At 35.7% G+C, this 25,834-nt stretch overlaps 1 protein-coding gene across 6 annotated transcripts in view; it reads left to right on the top strand.

Moving 5' to 3' along the window:
• Window positions 1–25,834, top strand: part of NRG4 (neuregulin 4) — a 126,563-nt gene that overhangs the window by 88,084 nt on the left and 12,645 nt on the right. For all 6 annotated transcript variants that reach the window (XR_009518445.1, XR_009518444.1, XR_009518441.1 and 3 more), the window contains 2 exons: window positions 11,170–11,319; window positions 19,289–19,368. Coding sequence is in view for 1 of the 6 variants with exons in the window: in XM_060005553.1 (XP_059861536.1) it covers window positions 11,170–11,319; window positions 19,289–19,368 (230 nt within the window). In the remaining 5 variants the exon portion in view is untranslated. The remainder of the gene's footprint in view (window positions 1–11,169; window positions 11,320–19,288; window positions 19,369–25,834) is intronic.

Below are 25,834 nucleotides of genomic sequence, written 5' to 3'. Positions count from 1 at the left end.
AAATTTGCTAAGGTTCTTGGCCTGCCAATAAGTGACTTCCTTACCTCCTGAGGGCTTGAACCTATAAGCCAGGTACCAGGCCATTTTTACTGCTTTGTAGATTTTGGATCCACATGTAAAGTCAGCTTTTGTTTTGTAAAAGTGGCTTGACTTACCTAATTCAAAGAGAGTCATTCTCAGAAACGGTAGTCCATGGGAGGCCTTGGTTGATCAAATGATTTGTCCAGTTTTGTCCTAATGAAAAGAAGAACGGGTTCTTGTTGGACATATGCAAATAACTATATTGCCATGAAGATTAAGGAGACTCAGTAATAGTTTCTGAATTTGCGAGTCAGGGGATGCTTAATGAGAATCAGATAACATTTCAAAGTATTTTGTTGCATTTTACAGAAGTACTATTTACTAAATTGTTGTGGGTTATGGATAGCTTAAGAAAAAAGAGAAGGTTTTTTTTTTTTAATATAAGAAAAATAGATCATTACAGTATTAACACTGTCCTAAACAAATAACCACAATAAATTCTCATCAATTCATTCAGTCCTGTGCTCCTTGAGATCTTGGGTTAACAACCTGCTTTCACGAGGCTGTCTGATTTTGAACTATAAAGAATCCTGATTCAGTCCAGTCACCTCAGAAGCTTGTACCCAAGAATCTTTTTTTTTAAGTGTCAGAAATTTGCAATCCTGGTACATTCTTTGTCCATGAGGCTCTGGGACTGTCCTTTTTAGTTCAGAATACAAACCCTGCCTTATAGCCTGTAGCAGTGCCTTCTGACACGCATCACATTAAAACAAAACTACATAGATGACAGATATGTAATGGCTGTGAGCCAGTTAATAATATCAGGGTGAATAAGGGTAAAATTCTCTGTTGGAAGTATAGTGTACAACTATTTAATAAGAGTTTTGATTGGCATTTGCCCTGAGATTAAAAACACTATGGACCGGGAACTCCCTCATGGTCCAGTGGTTAGGACTCTGTGCTTCCACTGAAGGGGGCACGGGTTTGATCCCTGGGAAACTAAGATCCTGTACGCTGCACAGCGTGGCCAAAAAAAAAAGAAAGAAAAAATTATGTGCAGCAAAGGCATTGACAGATCTCCAGGAAATTTCATAGATTTTTGTTCATTATTTTACTGTTATAATTATTTCTATCATCTCTGTTTTTAAAAGATAAAAGACAAAGAAAATTTGTGATTTTCTGGGTTTTCTCGAGAAATCTCAAATACAGTTTTGGGTGACTTTTTTTTTTATTTCTTCTATATTTAGGATCCAATTTTGAGAAGACAAAATCAAAAAACTTGTCAGAGGAGATTTTGGCACTTGGTTAAGATAGGTGCCTGAGAACTAATATTTAATAAACTCTTTCATCAATGGGACAAAATAAAGTTTATTTTCTAAATTCTGTTCACTACACTTTCCCATATTCTAATTAGAACAAACTGACCTGGTTCTCTTTCAGGGGTTTTACCCGTTGAAGCCATTTTTATAATACTGAGTGTTATTTATAACACACTGTGTGTTCATATTATTATCTTCAAGTGAATCAATAAAGTATTTGTAAATTAAATAAAATAATAAAAGTATTTTTGTAAATTTATATTTCACTTTCCAATATAATAAATACCAATAGTTTCTTAACCCATGTAAACAAAAGCTCTCTGGAGTCCTCAGTAAGTCCTAGAGTCCTTTGGACTAGAGACTAAAAAGCCTGAGAACTACTGCAAACTGCTGCTTTCAGACACATCTACCCTTGGAAAACAAAAGTACACACAGAGTTGTGTTTCTCTGTCACAGTTGTTCCAAGTATAGTCTCATTACTCATATCTTTCAGCCAAGTAACTATAACTAACTTCTGTTTCACAGAGAACACTGGGGTAGTGGATAATTTAGAACTGTATGGCATACACAAGCAATTTAGTAGACTTGCAAAGTCATGAACTCACATATTACAACTTTCTACTGCCACACACATCTCTTCTATGACTCCTTAACGTGGCAAAAATGAACATGTTCATTAACATGACCAAAGCTGTAACCTTCAGAAGCAAAATTATATAAACTTGAAATTATACTTAATGATTAATGTTTCAGTATTCTATTTTACTTAAAAATTATCTGTGTCTAATAATATCCATTAATTCAATTTAATATAAATTCAGAGTGGCAGGGACATACATACCTTACCAAATGTAAAATAGCTAGCTAGTGGGAAGCAGCCGCATAAGGTAGAAACTAACACACCATTGTAAAGCAATTATACTCCACTAAAGATGTTTAAAAAATATATATATAAATTCAAGCTTTTACCTTAGAAATTATCTACTACAAAACATAAATACTACAGAACATAATTATGGTTGAAATAAATGTTTGTCAGAATAATGATAGAATTTAATTGAATACAGTTTTCATTTTTCATAGTTTTTAATAATATGTAGGAGTAATATTAGCTTATTTGGTCAGTAAACCTGTATAATTTTAGGAAAAGCAAACCCAAGTGGAATAAAATATATGCTTCTGTTATACCTAATACTGATAAAGATATAGCTGTTTTATTAAGCCAAAATTATTAAGCTAGTATTGTTTACCAAAGATTTACTCTTATTAATGTGAACTTGGATTCTTAAAATGTTTCTTAGTTTTAGCAAGAAGAATTTTATTTAAGTTTAGTACGTTTAAAGCATTAGAAGTTCAAACAACAAGGTCCTACTGTTTCGCACAGGGAATTATTAATATAGTCAATAAACTGTGATTAAACCATAATGGAAAAGAATATGAAAAAGAATATGTATGTATAACTGAGTCACTTTGCTGTACAGCAGAAATTAACACAACACTGTAAATCAACTATACTTCAATAAAATTTTTAAAAATAAAGTATTAGAAGTTCGATTTCCTATTCTGGTAATTTTAGCAGTACTGAATTTATGTAAGAGCTTGTTTATCTCTGTAAGTCAATCAGAACAGAGCTGCTTTAATTTAAGAGTCTTTATACTATCATTTTTTAGTATCCTCTGGAGAAAGAAAGAAATTTCACACAGAGTAAGAGGTAAAGGCCTTTCTGAGTTTGACACATAGGGACAGAGAGAGCTTATAGCTTCAGATCTATAACTTTGGCACAGATCAAGTAAACACAGAAACATAAAATCTCACTGGTCCAAATGTCCAAGAGGTACTCTCCTTCCCAGTGGGTATGTAATTTTTAATTGATTTAAGCTAAAAAAATGGAGAAATAAATTTTTAATAAGAGTCTGACAAACCAGTTTCTCTATCCTTTCACCTGGTTGAGTAGATCTCTATCATCCATTTACAGAGATCATCAGATTGTCAAACTATAAAACCAAACTTCTTACCATTGCTCTTACTAATGGGAAAATAACTTATCAGTAGTAACTAAACCAACGACAAAAAAATAAAACATAAAGTTAGTGGAGAGGGGAAAAAAAGCTAGAGAAACAGAGAACCAGCAAATTTTAAGTTCTATTGGTGAGTGGGATTCACCTCTGGGAGCCAGGAAAAGACATACCTGGGCTTAAGCTATTAAGGAGGTGCACTTCACTGGCAACTCCATTTAACTAGCTCTGTCAGATGAATCGATCTCAGTGGGCAACCTTCAAACTGGAAAAAAAATAAATTTTTATATAAGGGAAAATCATGATTTTCATACAAATATAAAATGAACATGTGTCAAAGACATATTTAACTCATTCATTAACAAGGGAACCAATAAGACATTACAACTGACTCAAAGATGAATTCAAACAACACATACTTGGGTGTTCCCTGGCTGTCCAGTGGTTAGGACTCTGGGCTTTAACTGCCGAGGGCCCGCATGGCATAGCCATAAACAAAAACAAAAACAACACACACATGTAAGTATAGGTGATCAGCCATGTTGAAATGAAATACTAAATACTTATCAGTATCCACAGGGAAATCTCTTGTATTACACTGGACAAAATTTATTTATTGTAGGTTTTCTACAATTTACAGAGTTTGTAAAATAGCTCAAAGACAATGGAAAGCACAGGCCCCCATAGAATCAGATAACTCAGAAGGTCGTTAGACAGGGCACCTAACAATCTTTCTTGTCTATTTCAAAGTCTTCAACTGAGAACAATCCAGGCAGAAGCCCTTTCCAGCCCTTGTCCTCTTTGCCAACTTGGGCACAACGTCAGAAAGCCCCTAATCTTTCAACCTTCCAACTAGAACTTTATAGGTTCGTGGAGCAAGGATGGGGGAAAGAATTTGTCTTCACCTATGTTTGCATCACTAGCTGGATGAGGCCTTTCCTTGCTGCCTCACTTTCCTCCAGGCTTCTTGTGATCACCGTGAAGCCAATCATTGCACAGTGGAGGTGGAGTCTTAAGACATCAGGCAAAGGGGTATCTGTTGGTATAGCTACCCAGAGTGACTTAGTAAGCTCCAGTTCCCTGAGCCTGATCACCAGAATTCTCCCAGAGGGCCACAAGCTCAGACCAAAGCAGGCCCCTGCTGCCTTGACAGAAGCCAAGCTTTGTCCCCTATCCACAACAGTCAGTGTTGGCTAGGTAGAAATCATCATTTGTCAGGTGATAAAATAAAGACTGAATTCTATTTAAGAGAGGCAATTTAGGAGTACCAACTTATAATATATGAAAGGCTTGTTTTATGAAAGTAAAATAATTGAGGTTGAGAATCACAATTGGAAAAATGTAAGAAAATCAACATTTATTGTGCTTCTGCATTTGATACGTTGCCTCTTTTAATTGTATATTGCGTGTGTGTCTGTCCACAGTTTTGCTGGACCTCAGTGTGCTTTTTACTAAACTCAGTTTCCAAAAGGAATCATCTGGGTTTTATGAGTTGTTTTATTAACCACATAAAATTTTAAAGTTTTCTTAAGGTCAGTTGGTTACCATAGGCTAGTTCTTGGCACTCTTTTTAGGTAAGACTTCTGTTTTTTCATCTGTAAATTTAGTAGAAGGTTATGGTTCAAAGAAAAAAAATCCAAAATGCTACTGTGATATTAATCAGAACAAAGTCCTTTTTACTTTGACTTTGGGCACTGTACAATATGCTTTATTAAACATCAGGATTTAGATTGATCTTCAGAACACCTTTACAGAAAGGAAATCACAGCCTTGAAGCTGATAATAGAACAGTTGCAAAAAGCACGAAACAGCTGCTCTATTTAGCTATGCATTTTGTTAACACTTTTCATATTAGTAACCTTACTTCTGATAAAGCCTTTTCATTAGTATTCTCAGCAGAAACAACTGACATATCTTTCTTGACCTCACCATGCTTAGAACAAAAACTTAAAAGAGGACCAATCTTCTTGAAACCATGTTTTTCCAGATCATCTGCTTGTCAAACATAGCAGAATATGGTTTTGAAACAGTGGAAACATAACTGCTCTCTTAGGTCTGCTTGTCTTCCACCAGCATTTGTCTTACTCAGTTGTGTCACTTGTTCAAGAGTAGAAGCTACTCTTCAGAACTAACTCAGGTTAGCTCATTGCTGTTCTAGGAAGCAGAATGCCAGTGAAAGATAATGAATGTCCTCCTTTAAAGCTCCTTCATTTTCTTCTTATTTGTTGCATAATAAGTTATATCAGATTACGCATTTGCTTCTGAATTTTGGTTATCCTTTTAGATAGTGTCTTTTCATCCACTATTTCCTTTGAAAGGCCCCTGAAAAATATCCCGATTTCTCACCAGTAAGATTTCATTTTCAACATAGGAATACCATGCAAAGTGACAACTGTGACTTTTGTTCAGCTCTAATACTTAACTTCTTTTGTCAGGAAGTGAACTGATGCTGGCTTCTCTTTGTCTTATTCCAAGTTGGGGCATGAGATTTTCCCTGCATTAGAAGGTTGTTGAGACCTGAAGCCTGGGAAGGTAAGATGCCAGCATGAATATTGTCCGTTTAGAACTGTGGTTTAATTGAGTGTCTGGTGATTTAAGAGCGTAAGTCTTTCCATTTGTTCCTGGATTTATGGTCTTGATGTCCTTTAAGTTTTACCAAAACATGTGAAAAATGTCTACAATTGGAAGGCCCATTTATAATTTATCATTTATAAATTCTAAATATAACTTTATATTTACTGAAATTATTACTTAAAAGAAAGGAAGAACTGACCTATACCAGTTTTTATGTATAAATAAATCTTTGTATATACAAATATATGTGTATTTTTTACACCAAGGATCACAACAAAATAGAATACAAAAAATATATATATATTTTCTGCTTGTAGTTTTACTTTTCCTCCCTGATCATTTTTTTAAAACATATATATACCTTATCTGTCAAGAGCAGTTTTGGATTTCCTCCCTGATTTTTTTTTTTTTTTCCCTTGAGGAAAGCAAAATAGGGTGAGAATTGAGATCATTATTTTTCTAACATGGAGGAAGACAACATTTAAGAAACATTTTTTAATCACAAAATTTTCCCCAAGTACTCTGGTGAACCCGGCAGCATTCTATGGGTGTCTCTCCCAAAAAGTCTTAATCGGAAAAGAATAGCCAATGCATGGATTCAGTAATGAAGGTTGTGTTTTAAACTACTGCTGCTCATCATTTGTGTACATGCTTCCTTCATTCACTGTGCTTTAGCTAGTTTCAGTAAGTAAAATATTTCACATTTTCACAGTGATTTACTTAAGCAAAAAAATTATAACCCTTCACAATAAAATTATAACAATACCGTACATAATGACAAATACGAATTATTCTCTATGCAGGATGTTTTATTCATTTATATACAGATATAGTCTGTAGTCCATTTCAGCACATGAATTATCTTGTTCATAGTCAATCTTGGAAGAACCTAATAGATTTTGCTTTTTTACTAGACTTAGATTATACTTACACACTTGAAGCATACTAGTTATTGGTTTTAATTGGTGCTAATATCATATAAATATTAAAACTTTTGCAAGATCGAATATTAGCTAAGTATCTCTAGGTACTATTAAGAATCTAATAAATGCTTAGTGAAGTTACATTTATGGCACTAGCTAATAAAAGAGTCAGTCTTCCCTGAATTCTTGGCTTCTAAAAATCTAGTAGGAGTTTCATAGGATGTTGGCATGTTTGTGTATTGTTATCTAGCCCTGGAATGCGAAAGGGATTTAAGCCCATGTGGTTAATTTGTGTTTCTTGAACAATCTAATAGTTTTATTTTATTTTGGTTTTGTTACCATTTTTCATGGGTTTCAGATTGAACTTTGATTACTACAGAGTAGGAATCAAACTTGGAAGTCAATTTTGGCATATGCCAATATTATACTTTTTCTTTCCAGGATAGGTTAGCCCAAGTGAAGTGGCATTGACGTTGAATCACTATTTGGTTAGTGGACTCTTATAAAGTTGTTTATTGTTTCTGAAAAATATTTAATAATAATAACACATTTATTGATCTCCATGCTCTTAACTTTTTCTGGCTGTAATTTTTCTTGAGCATTTTATTAGCTACTTTAATTTCAGTTTCACTTGCATAGTGTGTTTCAATGTTCAAGTCACTTTTAGACATTATTTGATTCTGACAATAGCCCTATGAAATAGCAAAAGCAGGTGTTATTTTGATTTTTACAGTGTCTTAGAGAGTTTGAGTGGCTTGCCCAAGGTCACACAGCCAACAATCATAAGAGTGGGATCAAGAAATCAGTTTTTTCTAGCTCATAGTCCAATACTCTTTCTTGAAGCTAAATGGCACTGTTTGTTGACATGATTAAAAACTTGGTTCTTACAACTTACCTGGAATGCTGTAGAATCTAATGAGTTTATTTCATGTCCAGTGTACTAAACATAGCTTCTGGGTTTAAGGACAAGATTGTTGGTGGTATTCAGCCAGAAAACCAGCACCCTATGACTTGGATTCTGAGTTTTGGAATTTCTCACCTAGTTGAGCATTTGTACCTGTTCCAGCATTCATCTTTCAGTTCCAGGAGAATGTGTGTGACCCTAGTGCTTGGTATTCACCTCATTAGGTGGAACAACTGTTTGCTACTTGGCAGTCTGTGCAGAAGTGATGTCCGGAAATAATTTAGCAAGAAAGTTACATAAAGACTGAAGGCTACTTAGTTCTGCATGAAATGGTGGTACAAATGCCTCACCTTCCTGTTTTGCTTCATCTAGTACTACCATTTAGTTATCTGTCTAAATCTTCTTAATTCACCCTTATTTATCCTTAAAGGAGCTGACTTTGCCTAAAGTTTGATATTTGTGTCATAACTGGGTCATAACATTTTCGTAAATGAGCTTGAGCTTTAAAAGTGGAATCCTTGGGCTTCCCTGGTGGCGCAGTGGTTGAGAGTCCGCCTGCCCACGCAGGGGACATGGGTTCGTGCCCTGGTCTGGGAAGATCCCACATGCCGCAGAGCAGCTGGGCCCATGAGCCATGGCCGCTGAGCCTGTGCATCCGGAGCCTGTGCTCCACAATGGGAGAGGCCACAGCAGTGACAGGCCCGCATACCGCAAAAAAAAAAAAAAAAAAAAAAAAGTGGAATCCTTGTACATACTCATTGGTAGGCTGTGTTTACTTTTTTGTATGATAAATATCTGAAATTTTTAAATTAATTTTTAGGTTAGCTATTTCTACTTCTTAGATAACAGCATAATATTTAAATTTCTTTGCTTTTCTCTAAATTCTGATTTGACTAGTTAAATAATAACAAGATGTGTTTATTCTTCACTTTGCTTTATTTAAAGATACCATCAGCTTTTGACTTTCCCACAAGAGCATGTGTTTGCTTGGCCCTGCTGTAAGACAATAGAACAACACTGTAGTGTTGATTGTTTTCCTTTATATGCCTTTTTTGTTTGTTTGCTTATAGCCTGATCTGACCACTCAGCTTATATTTATACCATTCTCTTGACTCCTTCCAGCTCAAAGTAAACACATAGGGTTAGTTGCATCAGCTAGTTTGTCATCTTTTTCCTTGAAGTTCAATCTTACCTAAACTTGAACAGCCTTGAGTAATGAGTTTATAGCATTTTAAAAAAGAAATCTTCCTTACAAAGAAGAATTATACTGTTTCAATTCAGAATTTATTTCTTTAGAGTTCTAGCTATATTCAAATGGAAACTGAACCCCATTTTAATATCATTTCAAAACCTGAGAGTTATTTTAAAACGATGACAGTAACTTTTCCAGTGGCTAAATCTTTTCTTTAAAAACCTTCGGAAGTCATAAATAATTACTACTTACTGAATTCTGGTTTTGAAAAATTTAGAACTTTTTTTTTTTTTTTACTGTGTGGAATGCCCCTTTCCTTCTTTGGTTATTTTGTGATGACATGTGTATTGATTTTTTTGGTAGTCTCTATATTAACTTTCTAGGCCTGTGTGTGTCTGTGTGTGTGTGTCTCTGTGCGTTATTTATTCCCTTTTTTGGAAGTGGGATGTGGGGCTAGAGGAGAAAGAAACAAATTATTTTCATTTAATCTTTTTTCTCCTCATACTTATTTAACTGACTTGATCTTTGGAAAAAATAAGTATTTTTTATTTAGACGTTAGGTAATTGTGTTTTGTAAAGTATTTTACTTGCATTTCAGTTTGCCACTCATATTCTGTCCTTTCTTTTCCTTTCTATGTTTCCTCAACTCCATCTTTACAGTAGTTTGAGAGAATCAAAACTGCTTCTTTGCTCAAACTGACACCCCTCCCCCCTCAGTGGAGGCTGTAACCAATAACACCACTGCCTCACCATGGGTAGGGCTTGAGGTTCATAAAACATCTTGCATATGCTCATTTAAGTAAAATTGATCCCTTGTGCTATAACTTGATATTCTTTTCTCTTATTTATTTGTATACTGCTTTATTAGCCTATTGCGTTAGTTGCCAAGCTTTGTTAGTAATCAGTTCAGCATGTAACTTTCTAGGACTGCATCCTTGTTAGACTAGGGTGGGAGAAAAGAAGATAACATTTGTAAATACTCCCTAAACTGGAAAGAGGTGAGGAGGAGAATTAATTTAGTAGAACAGATATTTCTATTTTGGGTAATACTAGCTTAAAGAATATATATACACACATATATATACACACACATTTTTTTTACGCAAAATTATTGCGTAAATTGGAGTAAAAAGTGTAGTTTACTCCAGCGGTCCCCAACCTTTTTGGCACCAGGGACCAGTTTCGTGGAAGACAGTTTTACCACGGAGCCGGTGGGGAAGGGGGATGGTTCAGGCGGTAATGTGAGCGATAGGGAGCAGCAAATGAAGCTTCGCTTGCTGGCCCGCTGCAGACCGGTACTGGTCCGTGGCCCGGAGGTTGGGGACCCCTGGTTTACTCTGTAACTTCATGGGTTGCTTTATAAACAAACATTAGTATATATTAAAATACTATTCTTTATTTTAACTGCAACTATGAAATAATGAAATTGATCTGGTGCCAAACTCATTAGTTCATATCAATCTCTAGTTTTATAATCTCTGAACATATTAACAGGGAAAAAGGAACTGACTGATATTACCAAAGATTATGGTTCTCTCTATGGTCACATAGTTTTAAAGAGCTGAAAGTAATTGGCTTTAAAATATTTGGCTGGCAAATGAAAATATCACAAAATCTCTAGAAAAGGAAAGTAATAAGGTAAGGAGTAGAACTACCGGATACTAAAGCATATTATAAAGCAACAGTATTGAAGCAATATGGTAGAAGCCCAAGATTAGATGTATAGATCATTGAAGAATAAAGAAATGCTGTTACTTATACAAGTTTGACATACATTAACGGAGGCACTGTTAAACAGTAGGAAAGGGAATGATTATTTAATAAATGGGGTTGGAATAACTAGTTAGCAATGTCAAGGAAAAATATACTTAGAACCACATCTATACCAGAAATAACAAAATAAATTTCAGATAAACTTAAGTGTAGATAATTACATATTGAAAATCTAAAAGATAAAAGGACTGAATATTCTATAATTTCTCTGGAATTTCTAAACAATTTGAAAACTGGAAAAGGAAGATAGCAAAGATTAGACTGCACATGCTAATTTGTTTTATTATAACTGTAGCTCTGTGAGCATTATAGGAAAGCATGCCTATTCTATGTTCACAATCTGAAAATTAGTCTTATTTTTTTTTCATACCAGCTGGAAACCTTATGCTTTCTATACTAGTTAATGGAACAGAGAATGCAGTTCTTTATCTAAAATTTTATTCTGTAGATGCATTGAAAATTATACAGGAGCTCGTTGTGAAGAGGTTTTTCTCCCAAGCTCCAGCATCCAAACTAAAAGTGACCTGTTTGCAGCTTTCGTGGCATTGGCTGTTCTTCTAGGAACTCTTATCATTGGAGCCCTCTACTTCCTTTGCAGGTAACCAAAATAAAAACATGCTTTTGGAAAGAAAAAGTAATGCAAAAAGTAGTTATCCTACTAAATAATCAATATGCCCTTTAGCTCTAGATTATTTTTCCAGATTGTTTTTCTGTTTAGAGTTATTTCTCTAATAGAGTTACTGTTATTAAATTTTATTATTTATTTATTTTTGTTATTAAATTAATAAGTCATTTTTAAAAGGATCTTAAGCAGTCTCTATTTATTCTTTGTTACAGTCATCATCATTATTTACCTTGATTTTTCTAAACTAGTAAGGTAGATCCACATTCACTAAAGTCATCCTGCCAAAAACACCTAAATATTTGGACTAGGTCTATTTAAAATAGATTTTGTGAAAGGAAAGAAACAATTTATGCAACACGCTGTAAATATAAATTTAAGACATAGTTAATATCTAGGATCAGCTCTTTATTTAGTGCCTACTATGTGCTAGACACTTTATGCTGATAAGCATAAAGAATATAATAGTGAAGAAAATAGACATGTTCCCTAACTTCATAGAGATTTAAATCAATTTGGAGAGACAGGTGAATTGGCAGGCAATTAATTTGATAAGACTAGTAACTCATAAGACCAAAGGAAAATTTATTCACATGAAACAACGCTTTGCACTGAAGATTACTTTCATTCATTAGTTTTGGTCTTCAGCTTTTTCTGAAGTTTTGTGAAAGTAAGTGAATATAGAATTTATTAAATGTAGGAGTTATCTGGTATCATAACTCTCATTATTAATTTTTATTAAATGCACACTGTATGCTATCATAGATATTTGTGCAAATGGAAAATGGAGCTGAGGGTAGTCATAAAAGAGATACAGTGGGCTTGAGAAATTTATATTCTAAGAAAAGTAACATATGTAAAATTATATTTCATAAAATCCTCAATTCTGAATTACTTCACACCATGGAGTAAATAAAAATTGGAGATTGTGCTTTTAAAATATGTGGTATTGGTATTACATATTTTATTCTAAAATATATTATTTAGGCAATCTAATATGTTTTATCTCTCATAATTTTAGCATCTTACTACAGATACAAAAATTTAAATACAAGCTCATTGTGTCAGATTATATTTCCCAAAGATAGTCACAACAATATCTCTCATTCCCACATGCTCTTCTGCAGTGTGACCTTGCCACTCCTACAACAAGAGGAAGAGTTTATTTCTCTAAATCTTTGAATCTGGGCAGGCATTCAGTCTGCTTTGACCACAGAATATTGTGGAAATGGTGCTGTTCTAGTTAAGGACATAGCCTTTAAATGGCCTGGCAGCTTCCATCTCCTGTCACTCATACTTCCGCTGCTCTTTCACACAATCAGCTACCATGTTGTGAGAACAGAGAACCAGCCTCAGCTGATCTCTCAGCCAACAGCCAGTGTCAACTACCACCATTTGAATAAGCCACCTCAGACATCCAGCTCAATTGAACCTTTAGTTGATCCAGATTTAGCTGCCAGTTGACTGCAACCACAGAGATCCCAAGCAAAAACTGCCCAGCTGTCAACCCACAGAAACCCATGAGAGATAAATTGTTTTAATCCACTAAATTCAGGTTGATTTGTTATACTGTTATAGATAACCAGAACACCCATGTTTGGAATTAGGTGTACTCTTGACTTTAAATCATGTTTGGAAAAAGAATGAATAATGATTTATTATTTTATTCTATCCCTCTAAATATTTTGTTGGTCTAATATGCTAAGGAGAAGACCAACTGACTAATTCCCTCATTAATCACTCTAGTGCCAGGTTGGAAATATAGCATTTCATGTGTTATTGATTGGATAATAAATACTTTTGTAATATCAATCAGGATAGGCTAGGTAATTATCAACCCTAACAGTTTAGTGGCTTAAAAAATAAGACTATTTCCCATTCATAGCGTATAATTGTTATCATATGGCAGACCGGCTTTTATAATCATAGTCACTTAAAATCTCAAACTGATGGAGCAACCACCATCCTGAATGCTGTGGGTTGCTCTGCCAGAGGGTTTCATATTTGAGTTGAAATGATCTGTCTGGCCATGATTCATTGGCCAGAATGAGCTGCATGGTCCTACTTAATTACAAGGGGTACCAGGAAATGCAATTCTACCATATGCCTATAAGGTAGAGAGCTAGAAATACATGTCCTACATAATGACCAAAGGATTTATTAGGAAATCTAATATTCATTCCACTGGGAATTGTTAAGAGGCATTTTTTTTATTCCATAGAGCTTTAACATTGCTGTAATTGTCTAAAAATGAAACTCCTGTGCAAACCCATTGAGTTTGTGCCATGGTATGTTGTACCCCACAGGTGCTTAATGACACAGAGTTTCAGAGGAGACCTTCTAGAACACAGTAACTCTGCAAGCTTGAGCCAGAATTTAGCAATATTGCTAGTATGAGCAGGCTAAACAATACCTTTTTGGTAGAAAGTATAGATAAAAGAAAAATGAAAGTACAGTTGACCCTTGAACAACACAGGTTTGAACTGCATGGGTTCACATATATGCAAATTTTTTTCAATAACTACTACAGTACTACATAATCCATGGTTGGTTGAATCCCTGGATGTGCAATCATGGATATGGAGGGCCAACTGTAAAAGGTATATGTGGATTTTCAACTGTGTGGTGGTGGTCAGCACCCCTAACTGCTGCATTGTTCAAGGGTCAACTGTATATAAGAACAAGAAAGGACAAAAGGAACCTCCAATCACAAATATTATCTGGTTTGCATCCCGATGCAGTCTGAACGTCTAGGGAAAAAAAGCTAGGAATGTTGAATAATCCAGGCTGGCTGGATTAATCCAGGTGGTTGACAGAAACAAATGCAAATTAATTCTTGAAGAACCCACTTTCATCCTTTACCTTAAAAAGTATCTCACAGTATAACAAGATTACCAAACATATAAGAAAAGAAGCACCATGAGTTAGAACCCACAGAAACAACTGATAGTAAAATCAGATATTCAAAATGTTTATTTTTTAGAAGACTCAGATACGTAATATAAAATACATATATTTAATATATACCAAGAAATAAATGAGAGGCTTGTAAATAAGCAAATTTGACAAAGACCAAAACAGAACTGTAATGCCTAAAATATAATAATTGTAATTTTTTAAAAGCCAATACATGTCTTAGTTCAATAAAATTTTTTAACCAAGAATATGTTTTTAATAGCAAATTAGACACAATAAAAGATTTAATGAAGTGAAAGATATAGATAAGAAATTACCCAGAAGGTAATTCTGAGAGGAAAGGAAATGGAAAATGTTATAGAGAAGTCAAGAAAAAGGGAGACCGGAGAGAAAGTACCTAGAAATGTATGATAGAAGAGAGAAGGGGGCAAAGGCAGTATTTGAAAAGGTAATGGCTGAGACCTTTGCAGAACTGATGAAAGTCAACCACAGATTCTAGAAGTCCAACAAATTTCAAGCAGGATAAAAATAAGTTTACCTATGGGCACAGACCAGTAAAACTGTAGGGTGCTCAAAGAGAAGATTGCAAAAATGTTACAAAAGAATGACAGATTATCTTTAAAAATGCAGCAGTTTTACTGAAAGCTGGCTGCTCAGTAGGAAAGAAGCAAAACCAGAAGACAGAGCAAGCAATCATATTTTCAGTATCCACTGAAAATAACCATCAACCCCAAATTTCTATATCACAGAAAACATCTTTCAGGAATGAGGGTAAAATGAACATACTTTTATTTATTTATTTATTTTAATTTTATTTATTTTTGGCCGCATTGGGTCTTTGTTGCTGACCGTGGGCTTTCTCTAGTTGTGGTGAGTGGGGGCTACTCTTCGTTGTGGTGCATGGGTTTCTTACTGAGGTGGCTTCTCTTGTTGCCAAGCACGGGCTCTAGACACACGGGCTTCAGTAGTTGTGGCACGGGGGCCCTAGAGCGTGTGGGCTTCAGTAGTTGCAGTGCATGGGCTCAGTAGTTGCAGCACACAGGCTCTAGGGCACATGGGCTTCAGTAGTTGTGGCACGCGGGCTCAGTAGTTGTGGCTCGCGGGCTCTAGAGCGCAGGCTCAGTAGTTGTGGTGCATGGGCTTAGTTGCTCCATGGCATGTGGGGTCTTCCTGGACCAGGGATTGAACCCATGTCCCCTGCATTGGAAGGCATATTCTCAACCATTGGACCACCAGGGAAGTCTCAAAGATACTTTTAGATAAGCAAAACTTGTAAGAGTTTGTCCTCTCATATTTTCAAGCAGAAGGAAATATATTGAGATGCAAGAAAGAAGAAAGGTCAGAGAAAGTCATTATGTGAATGAATCAAAACAAATATTGTATAAATTTTAATAATAGTACTATACTATGTCTTTGAAAAGAGGAATTAAAACACATGATGGCAGGACTTCTCTGGTGGCGCAGTGATTAAGAATCCACCTGCCAATGCAGGGGACACTGGTTCAAGCCCTGGTCTGGGAAGATCTCACATGCCGTGGAGCAACTAAGCCCGTGCGCCACAACTACTAAGCCCGCTCTCTATAGCCCACTAGCCACAACTACTGAGCTCACGTGCCACAACTACTGAAGCCTGTGCTCCGTAGAGCCCATGCTCTGCAACAAGAGAAGCCACCACAATTAGAAAGAAGCCCATGCACTGCAACAAAGAGTAGCCCCCACTCACTGCAAGTAGAGAAAGCCCACATGCAGCAACAAAGACCCAATGCAGCCAAAAATAAATAAATAAATAAATTTTAAAAAAGAAACACATGATGGCGATAGCAAGTAAGTTGAAAGGATTGTAATTAACATATACTAAAGGTTTTTAAATGGGAGGAGGATAATATATAGGTTAATGTGAGACCTTGATATATTAGGAATGAACATGTCTAGGGTGACAATTGAAGAAAAAAATCAAAATACATAATTTACAACTTAGAGGAAGGACAAAAAGGAATAAAAAATAATCAATTGATTAAACATAAAGAAAAATAGAGAAAAAAGGATAAATAGAAAGTATGATATAACATGGTAGATTTAAATCTAAATATATCAGTAATTATTTTAAATATAATTGTACTAAAGATTCCAGGTAAAAAACAAAGATTGTCATAATACACCTATATTTTAAAATCTAAATTCTAGATGCTAAGTCCTTCCAGATAAGGATACAAAAAGATTAGGAGTAAAAAGGTCATATAACTATCAGACAAAATAAATGTTATGGTAAAAGATTTAGTTCACTAGGAGGATTTAACAATTTAAAAATGTATGTGCTCTTATAAGCAAAATCTTAAAAAGTATAAATCAAAATTTGAAATACAAAGGAGAAATAAGCAAAACCACCATCACAGTTAAATTTTAATGTATGAGTCTCAGAAATTTATAAGAAAGGAGATAAAAATCAGTAAGACTTTATAAGATTTTAGCAATGTAATTAACACATTTGATCTAGACTTATTCTAGAACACAGTACAAAATTCTTTACAAACTCATACAGAATATTTATGAATATTATTCTGTGCTGGGCAGTAAAACAGTTTTCAACACATTTCAAAGGTTTGATGTTACACCACATGCTCAGTCTTTAGTGTGATTAAGAGGAAAGTCAGGGACAAGAATAACTATCAAAGACCTTCACATGTGGAAATTAAGAAATACATGTCTGTATAATTCATGGATCAAAGAGCTCACAATGGAAATTGGGAAGTATTTTGACTGGCACTATAATGAAAATACTGTATAACAAATCTGAGAGATGCAAATAAACCAGCAGAGGAAAACTTATAGCCCTAAATGCTTATATGAGAAAAGAAGAAAGCCTGGAAATAAATAAGCTAAGCATTCATCCCACTAAGTTAGAAAAAGAATAGCAAAATAAATGCCAGGAAACTAGAAGGAAGTAAAACTAAAGAGTAGGAGTTTAAGATAATAAATGTACAATAGGTGTAATAGAGAGGAACAACAAAGACAAAATTTGGTTCTATAAAAAGATTAATAATATTGACAAATCTCTTTCAAAGAAACGGGGGGAAGGCACAAATGAATAATATTAGGAATGAATAAAGATATAATAACTCAGGTGCCACAGACATTAAAAAGATCAAATAACCTACACATATCCTCCCATATACTTTAAATCATCTCTGAACACCTAATACAATGTAAATGGTAGGTAAATAGTTGTAAATATGATATAAATACTATGTAAATAGTTGTCAGCATTAGGCAAATTCAAGTTTTGCTCTTTGGAGCTTTCTGTATTCTTTTTTTCCTTTTTCAAATATTTTCGATTTGAGATTGTTTGAATCCACGAATGCAGAACCCTCTGATACAGCAGGTCGACTGTACAACAGAAATGGTTTACAGTGCAGTGGGGAAATAACAGACTTTCCAATAAATAGTCTTGGCATTACTGTTTATCCACATGGAAGAAAGTAAAGTTGGATCTTTGCCTCAAAGCATACCTCAAAATCAGTACAGGTAGATTAAAGACCTAAATGTGAAATGCAAAATGAAAACTCTCAGAAGAACATTTAAAGAATGTCTTTGTGCCCTTGGGGGTAGGGATAGATTTCTGTAACAAGATTCAAGAAGCACAAATTGTAAAACAAATGGCAGATAAATTTGACTAAACTTCTAGTTATCAAAAGACACTATTGAAAAAAAAGCCTATCTACAAAGTGGGAGAAGAGGTTTGCAACATGTGAAAATAGATGCATCGTGAACTCCTACAAATCAAGAAAATAGTAAACCTGTAGACAAATGGGAAAAATTTTAAAAACTTATAAAAGATGAAGAAAATTCCATAAAATAAACATGAAAAGATGCTCAATCTTCTTAGTCAGGAAACTGCAAATTCAGCCTGCAATTATCTCGCCCATAAGATTGGCAAAACTTTTTTTAAAAACCCAAACAATATAAAATGTGAGATTTTAGAGTTTGAAACAGTTTTGAACACTTTTGATTCAGTTTGCAAATGTCTTGTAAAGTTAAAAAACTATATGTGCTGCAACCAAGCAGTTTCACTTCTGAAATTCCTTTAAGCTGAGGGCCTTTTGAAATTTAATAAGTAATTAATGCCATATTTGAATGAGGTCCAAAATGATAACCCACTAATGCTGAACTCCAGGCTAGAATCAATTGTGTTTCATGAGGAGGAATCAGTATATTTTTACAAAACACTTTCATTTTGCTATGGTAAAAGTGGTTTTGAATTAATTTTTATTCATGTAAGGTAATATTTTAGATACTGACTTATTGAAAAAAACTGAAAGGAAGTGTACGTTCCAAAATCTCATTTAATATTAAAAATAGTTGTTTTTGTTTTTGTTTTGCGGTACGCAGGCCTCTCACTGTTGTGGCCTCTCCCATTGCGGAGCACAGGCTCCGGACGCACAGGCTCAGCGGCCATGGCTCACGGGCCCAGCCGCTCCGCGGCACGTGGCATCTCCCCGATCCGGGGCACGAACCCGTGTCCCCTGCATCAGCAGGTGGACTCTCAACCACTGTGCCACGAGGGAAGCCCCAAAAGTAGTTTTTTAAAACTCTGTCATGACACCTGAATACAATTAGAACCTATATTAATTGACACGATGACCAAAAAGATTGATGAACTGAAACCTTATAAAAGTGCAAATGAGTTTTTCAGTAGTTGACTAAAGCCACCCCATGTCACATAAGGGTCCCAACTAATAATTAAAGCTAGCCACTTGAAGAAGAGCACAAAAACATTACACTAAAATACAACAGTTCTGCTGTCTTAAAGGAGGAAGACTAAGTGGCATCATCAGCATCTGAGGTCCCCACAGATGACCTACCTGGCCTGGTGGATTTATTAAATAATGGGGCATGGTTTGAGGGAAGCTCTGGCAGTTTCAGAGAGTTGTGGAAAGGAAAATGTACCTCCACATATTCAACTTTAAACTTTCTTTCCGGTTTTCCACTTACCCATTTTCCATTTGTGTGTTTCTTTCCTCTTTACTGTCAGGAAGGGCCACCTTCAGAGGGCCAGTTCGATCCAGTATGATATCAGCCTGGTAGAGACAAGCAGTACCAGTGTCCACCACAGTGAGTAAATTCAAAATGAAGTGCTTATTTTAAAGCCCTAGATTAGATGGTGGTTGTTACATGGGATTTGGATCTATCCAAAAAATGGTTGACCCAAAATTTTTTTCCGTGGGTTTTTCATGTGAAGATGAATTTCTTACTAGCTATATGACACAAGTCACCTTTTTACCCCAAAGAAAACCATGTTATCTCAATATGTGAAATTACGATGTTAGCTATAATGTGTTACATAGATTACTGTAAGGGACTGATCTCTCCAGAAGTAATCTGAAGTGGACTGGTCGACAGGGAGGAGGAGGAGGAGGATTTTTACCTACAAGTATAGGCAAATCTTTGGGAAGCTTGTAGGTCAGTTCATGTTTTAAAAGTATTGTGAGACTTCTGCTTCTGACCAAGATGGAGTAATAGGGCCTGGATTTACCTACTACTTGAAAAATTTAAAAATGGACATTATACATTAAGCAATGGTTTTCAAGACATTGGACGACAGGAAACAAAGGATCGTGATCCCTGAGAGATGGGAAACAGTTGAGATGAGCCAGTGATTGCCTCAGATTATTGCCTTGAAGGAGTTTCCAGGCTGTGGCACAGGGGTTTGGGGGGATGGCCCAGGCTGAGCTTGGTTGATTCCCTGAATTGAGAAGATGAAGCTGAGAGTCCAGAAACATCAATGTGGCTATAGTTCACTGAATGGAGTACTGGAAAAGAGAGCTGCAAAGAGAGAGAATTTCAGAGATCTTCAGTTCAAGTATTCAGCTGAGTAATAATCAGCACATATATAGTAGGAAAATACTTGAGGTTAGGGTAAGAATTACCTGACAGGATTAGAGGTACCCAGTACTCACACAAGGCTAGGAAAAGTGCCTGTTCCCAATAATAAGGCTAAAAATCCTAAATATTCATTGGGTAGTAGGTAGAGTACACAGAAGAGTGTTTCCCCAGTAGTGGGGAATAATTAGCCCTAGACTGAGCACTGCTCCAGTCCTGTCTAACAAACCTTAAAAGCAAGAACTGAAAGAATCAACTTGTTTCCAAATAACTGCATCCGAGATCAAAGCTCAATAATACAAAAAAAAAAATCCAGTACCCAACAGGTAAAATTCACATATCTAACATCCAATCAAAAATTACAAACCTGTTAGTTTAACATATGAAAATCAGTCAATGTGATACACCACGTTAATAGAGTGAAAGATAAAAACCACATCATCGGGCTTCCCTGGTGGCGCAGTGGTTGAGAGTCCGCCTGCCGATGCAGGGTACGCGGGTTCGCGCCCCAGTCTGGGAGGATCCCACATGCTGCAGAGTGGCTGGGCCCGTGAGCCATGGCTGCTGAGCCTGTGCGTCCAGAGCCTGTGCTCCGCGACGGGAGAGGCCACAACAGACCCATGTACCGAAAAAAAAAAAAAAAAACACATCATCACAGTAGATGCAGAAAAAGCATTTAACAAAGTTTGACATCCATTTATGATAAAAACTCTCAACAAAATAGGTATAAAAAGATACTTCCTCAACACAGTAAAGGCCATTTATGAAAATCCCACAGCTAACATCATTATCAATGGGGAAAAACTGTAAGGTTTTTCTCTAAGATTCAGTATAAGGCAAGGATGCCCATTCTCACAAGTTCTATTCAACATAGTACTGGAAGTACTAGCAAGAGCAATCAGACAAAGAAAAGGAAAGAAGAGAAAGGAAAAAACATCCTGATATGAAAGGAAGAAGTTAAATTATCTCTGTTTGCAGATGACATGATCATATATGTAGAAAACCCTAAACACTCATTAATAAACTGTTAGAACAAATAAATGAATTCAGTAAAGTTGCAGGATACAAAAATCAGCATATAAAAATCAGTTGCATTTCTCTACACAGTGATCTATACAAAAAGGAAATCAAGAAAACAATCCTATCCTCAGTAGCGTCAAAATGAATAAAATACTTAGGAATAAATTTAACCAAGGAGGTGAAAGATCTGTACAATGAAAACCATACAATTCCAATAGCATTTTTCACAGAAATAGAAAAAACAATCATAAAATTTGTATGAAACCACAAAAGACTCTGAATAGCCAAAGCAATCTTGCAGAAGAGGAGAGTTGGAGGCAACATACTTCCTGGTTTCAAATTATATTACAAAGCTACAGTAATCAAGGCAGTATGGTACTGGCATAAAAAGAAACACATAGATAATGGAACAGAATTGAGGAAACCAGAAATGAATCCCATCATGTACAGTCAATGAATTTTTGAAAGGGTGCCAAGAATACACAAAGGATAGTCTTCTCAATAAATGGTGTTGGGAAAATTGGATATCCACATAGAAAAGAATGAAATTGGACCACTATAGTGCATCATACACAAATATCAACTCAGAATGAATTAAATACTTACATGCAGGACCTGAACCATAAAACTCCTAGAAGGAAATATAGGAAAAAAGCTCCTTGGCATTTGCAATGATTTTTTGGATATGACACCAAAAGCTCAGGCAACAAAAGCAAAAATAAACAAGAGGGACTACATCAAACTAAAAATCTTCACACAGCAAAAGAAATAATCAACAAAATGAGAATGCAGCCTAAGGAATGGGAGAAAATATTTGCAAACATATATCAGAAAAGGGGTTAAAACCCACAATAAATAAGGAACTCATACAACTCAATAGCAAAAAAACCAACCAACCCAATTTTAAAATGGGCCTCTCCAGCATGCTAAGCTCATTCTTTCTTTGAGTTCTCAGAGAAATGTATGTGGAATGCCTTTTTACTGCTATAATTCTAAATATATGAAATATTAAACTAACTGTTTATAAAGCAGTCAAATGGGATTTTAAGTGTAGGATTTCTTATGAGTTAATCACAGTTTTATTTTTTAAACCTTAAGTTCAAGTAAGATTCCTCTCTCTTCTTACTGAGTGTCATAGGACCAATTACATCTTAATACATAAGCCCATGAAGGAGACAAAAAATTTCCCAGAGTTTCCAGAAATTAGTTTTTTCCTTTATGTGTGTGACCAAAAAGGAGGAGAGGAGCAAAGGACCTGAATGGACATTTTTCCAAAGAAGATATACAAATAGCTAACAAGTATATGAAAGGTATTCACTATCATTAATCATCAGGGAAATGCAAATCAAAACCACAATGAAATATTACCTCATGACCATTATCAAAAAGATAAGTGTTGGCAAGGATGTTGGAAAAAAAGGAGACTTTGTACACTGTTGGTGGGAATGTAAATTGGTTAAGCCATTATAGAAAATGTTATGGGGCTTCCCTGGTGGCGCAGTGGTTGAGAGTCTGCCTGCCGATGCAGGGGACAAGGGTTCGTGCCCCGGTCCAGGAAGATCTCACATGCCACGGAACGGCTGGGCCTGTGAGTCGTGGCTGCTGAGCCTTCGCGTCCAGAGCCTGTGCCCCGAAACGGAAGAGGCCATAACAGTGAGAGGCCCACACACTGCAAAAAAAAAAAAAAAAAAAATGTTATGGAGTTTCCTCAAAAAATTAAAAATAGGACTACCGTATAACCCAGCAATCCCTCTTCTGGGTATATACCCAAAGGAAATGAAATCAGTACCTCAAAGAGATAGCTGTGCTCCCATGTTTATTGTAGCATTATTTACAAGAGCCAAGATATGAAAACAACCTGTGTCCATCAGTGGATGAACGGATAAAGAAATGGTGGTATACACAACGAAATATTACTCAGCCTTTGAAAAGGAGATCCTGCCATTTGCAACAACATGAATGGACCTGCAGGACAGTATGCTGGGTGAAATAAGCCAGACAAAGAAAGAAAAATACTTCATGACCTCGTTTATATGTTTTTTTTAATCTTTTTTTTTTGGCCACACTGCCTGGCATGCAGCATCTTAGTTCCCTGACCAGGGATTGGACCCACGCCCCCTGCAGTGGAAGTGCAGAGTCCTAACCACCGGACCACCAGGGAAGTCCCACATACGTTTTACCTACAAAAAGTTATACAGAAGCAGAGAGTAGAAGAAGGGTGGTTATGGGGGTAAGGAAGTGGGAGAAGTGGGGAGACGCTGGTCAAAAGGTTGCAAAGTTGCGGTTATGTAGGGATGAATAAATGAAGAAATCTAAAGTACAACATGATGACTGTAGTTAATAATACTATATTGTATACTGGGAATTTGTTAACATGTATATTTCATGTATATGTAAAAAAGTAAAACTGAGTAGTATAAATCACCCAAGCTGAACAGAAAAAAGAAGAAAAGATTTTTAAATCAGGATAGTTTGAGACCTTTGGGACAACATCAAGAGTACTAACATCCACATTATAGAGGTCTCAGAAATTGAGAAGAGAGAGAGAAAGGGGCAGAGAATTTATTTGAAGAAATAATAGTTGAAAACTTCCCTAACCTAGGAAAGGAAACACATCCAGGCCCAGGAAGCACAGAGAGTCCCAAACAAGATGAACCCAAAGAGGTCCACACCAAGACACATTGTAATTAAAAATGGCAAAAAATTAAAGGTTAAGAGAGAATCTTAAAAGCAGTGAGGGAAAAACAACTAGTGATGTACAAAGGAACTCATAACACTGTCAGCTGACTTCTCAGCAGAAACTTTGCAGGTCAGAAGGGAACAGCACAGTATGTTCAGTGTGAGGAAAGGAAAAAACCTACAACCAAGAATACTCTACCCAGGAAGGAGAGATAAAGAGTTTTTCAGACAAGCCAAAGCTGAGAGTTCAGCACCAGTAAACTGGCTTTACAAGAAATGTTAAAGGGATTTATATAAGCAGAAAAGAAGAAACCACAGCTAGAAATATAAAAATTACAAAAGGAAGAACCTATAAAAACAGACTCATAGATGCAGAGAACAAATGGGTGGTTGCCAGAAAGGAGGGATGGTGGACAAAATAGGTGAAGGGCATTAAGAGGTACAAACCTCCAGTTATATAATAAATAAGTCATGGGGATGTAACATACAGCATAAAGAATATGATCAATAATATTATAACTTTGTATGGGACAGATGATTACTAGACTTATCATTATTTCATAATGTATGCAGATGTCAAATCATTATGTAGGACACCTGAAACTAACATAATATTGTACATCAACTATGTTTCAATTTAAAAAAAAGAAAAGAAGAAATAAATAGTATAGCTACTGTGGAAAACAGTTTAGCAGTTTCTTAAAGAGTTAAACATAAATTTATCTTAATATCCAGCAATCCCATCCCTAGATAACAACCCACAATAAATGGAAACATATGTCTGCACAAAGACTTGAATGTCCACAGTGGCAATATTGATAATAAACCCAAAGTGGAAATAATCTAAATATTCATCAACTAGATATGGTATGTCCATAAAATGGAATACTATTCAGCCATAAAAAGGGACAAAGTATTGATACACTCCGTAACATGGATAAATCTTCATGCTAAGTGATACCAGCCACAAAAGACCACAAATTGCATGCTTGCATTTATATTAAGGTTAATGCTATAACATGGATGAACCTTGAAGATACTATGCAAGTGGTTGCCTAGGGTTGAGTTTGGAATGGGAAGTGACTGCAAAAAAATTAAACATAGAATCACTATATGATCCAGCAATTCCACTTCAAGGCATATACATAAGAGAATCCAAGCCAGGAGCTCAAATAGTTATTTGTATACTACTGTTCATAGAAGCATTATTCACAATAGCCAAAAGATGGAAACCACCCAAATGTCCATCAAGGAATGAACTGACTGGACAGCTGCATGTAAATCAATGAAGTTAGAACACACCTTAATACCATACACAAAAATAAACTCTAAATGGCTTAAAGACTTAAACATAGGACATGACATCATAAAACTCTTAGAAGAGAACACAGGCAAAACATTCTCTGACATAAATTGTACCAAGGTTTTCTTAGGTCAGTCTCCTAAAGCAATAGAAATAAAAGCAAAAATAAGCAAATGGAACCTAATCAAACTTACAAGCTTTTGCATAGCAAAGGAAACCATAAACAGAACAAAGAGACAACCCACGGAATGGGAGAAATATTTGCAAATGATGCAACCAACAAGGGCTTAATCTCCAAAATATACAAACAGCTCATACAACTCAACAAAAAACCAAACAGCCCAATCAAAAAATAGGCAGAAGAACTAAACAGACATTTCTCCAAAGAAGACATACAGATGGCCAACAGGTACATGAAAAGATGCTCAACGACTCTAATTATTAGAGAAATGCAAATCAAAACTGCAATGAGGTATCACCTCATACTGGTCAGACTGGCCATCATTAAAAAGTCTACAAATAACAAATGGTGGAGAGGGTGTGGAGAAAAGCAACCCCTCCTACACTGTTGGTGGGAATGTAAACTGGTGCAGCCACTATGGAAAACAGAGGTTCCTCAAAAAGCTAAAACCAGAGTTGCCATATAATCCAGCAATCCCACTCCTGGGCACATATTCAGACAAAACTATAATTCGA

The sequence above is a fragment of the Delphinus delphis genome, chromosome 2 (genome assembly GCF_949987515.2).
Source record: "Delphinus delphis chromosome 2, mDelDel1.2, whole genome shotgun sequence".
NCBI classification, from domain to species: Eukaryota; Metazoa; Chordata; class Mammalia; order Artiodactyla; family Delphinidae; genus Delphinus; species Delphinus delphis.
This window is presented reverse-complemented; position numbering and strand designations above follow the sequence as displayed.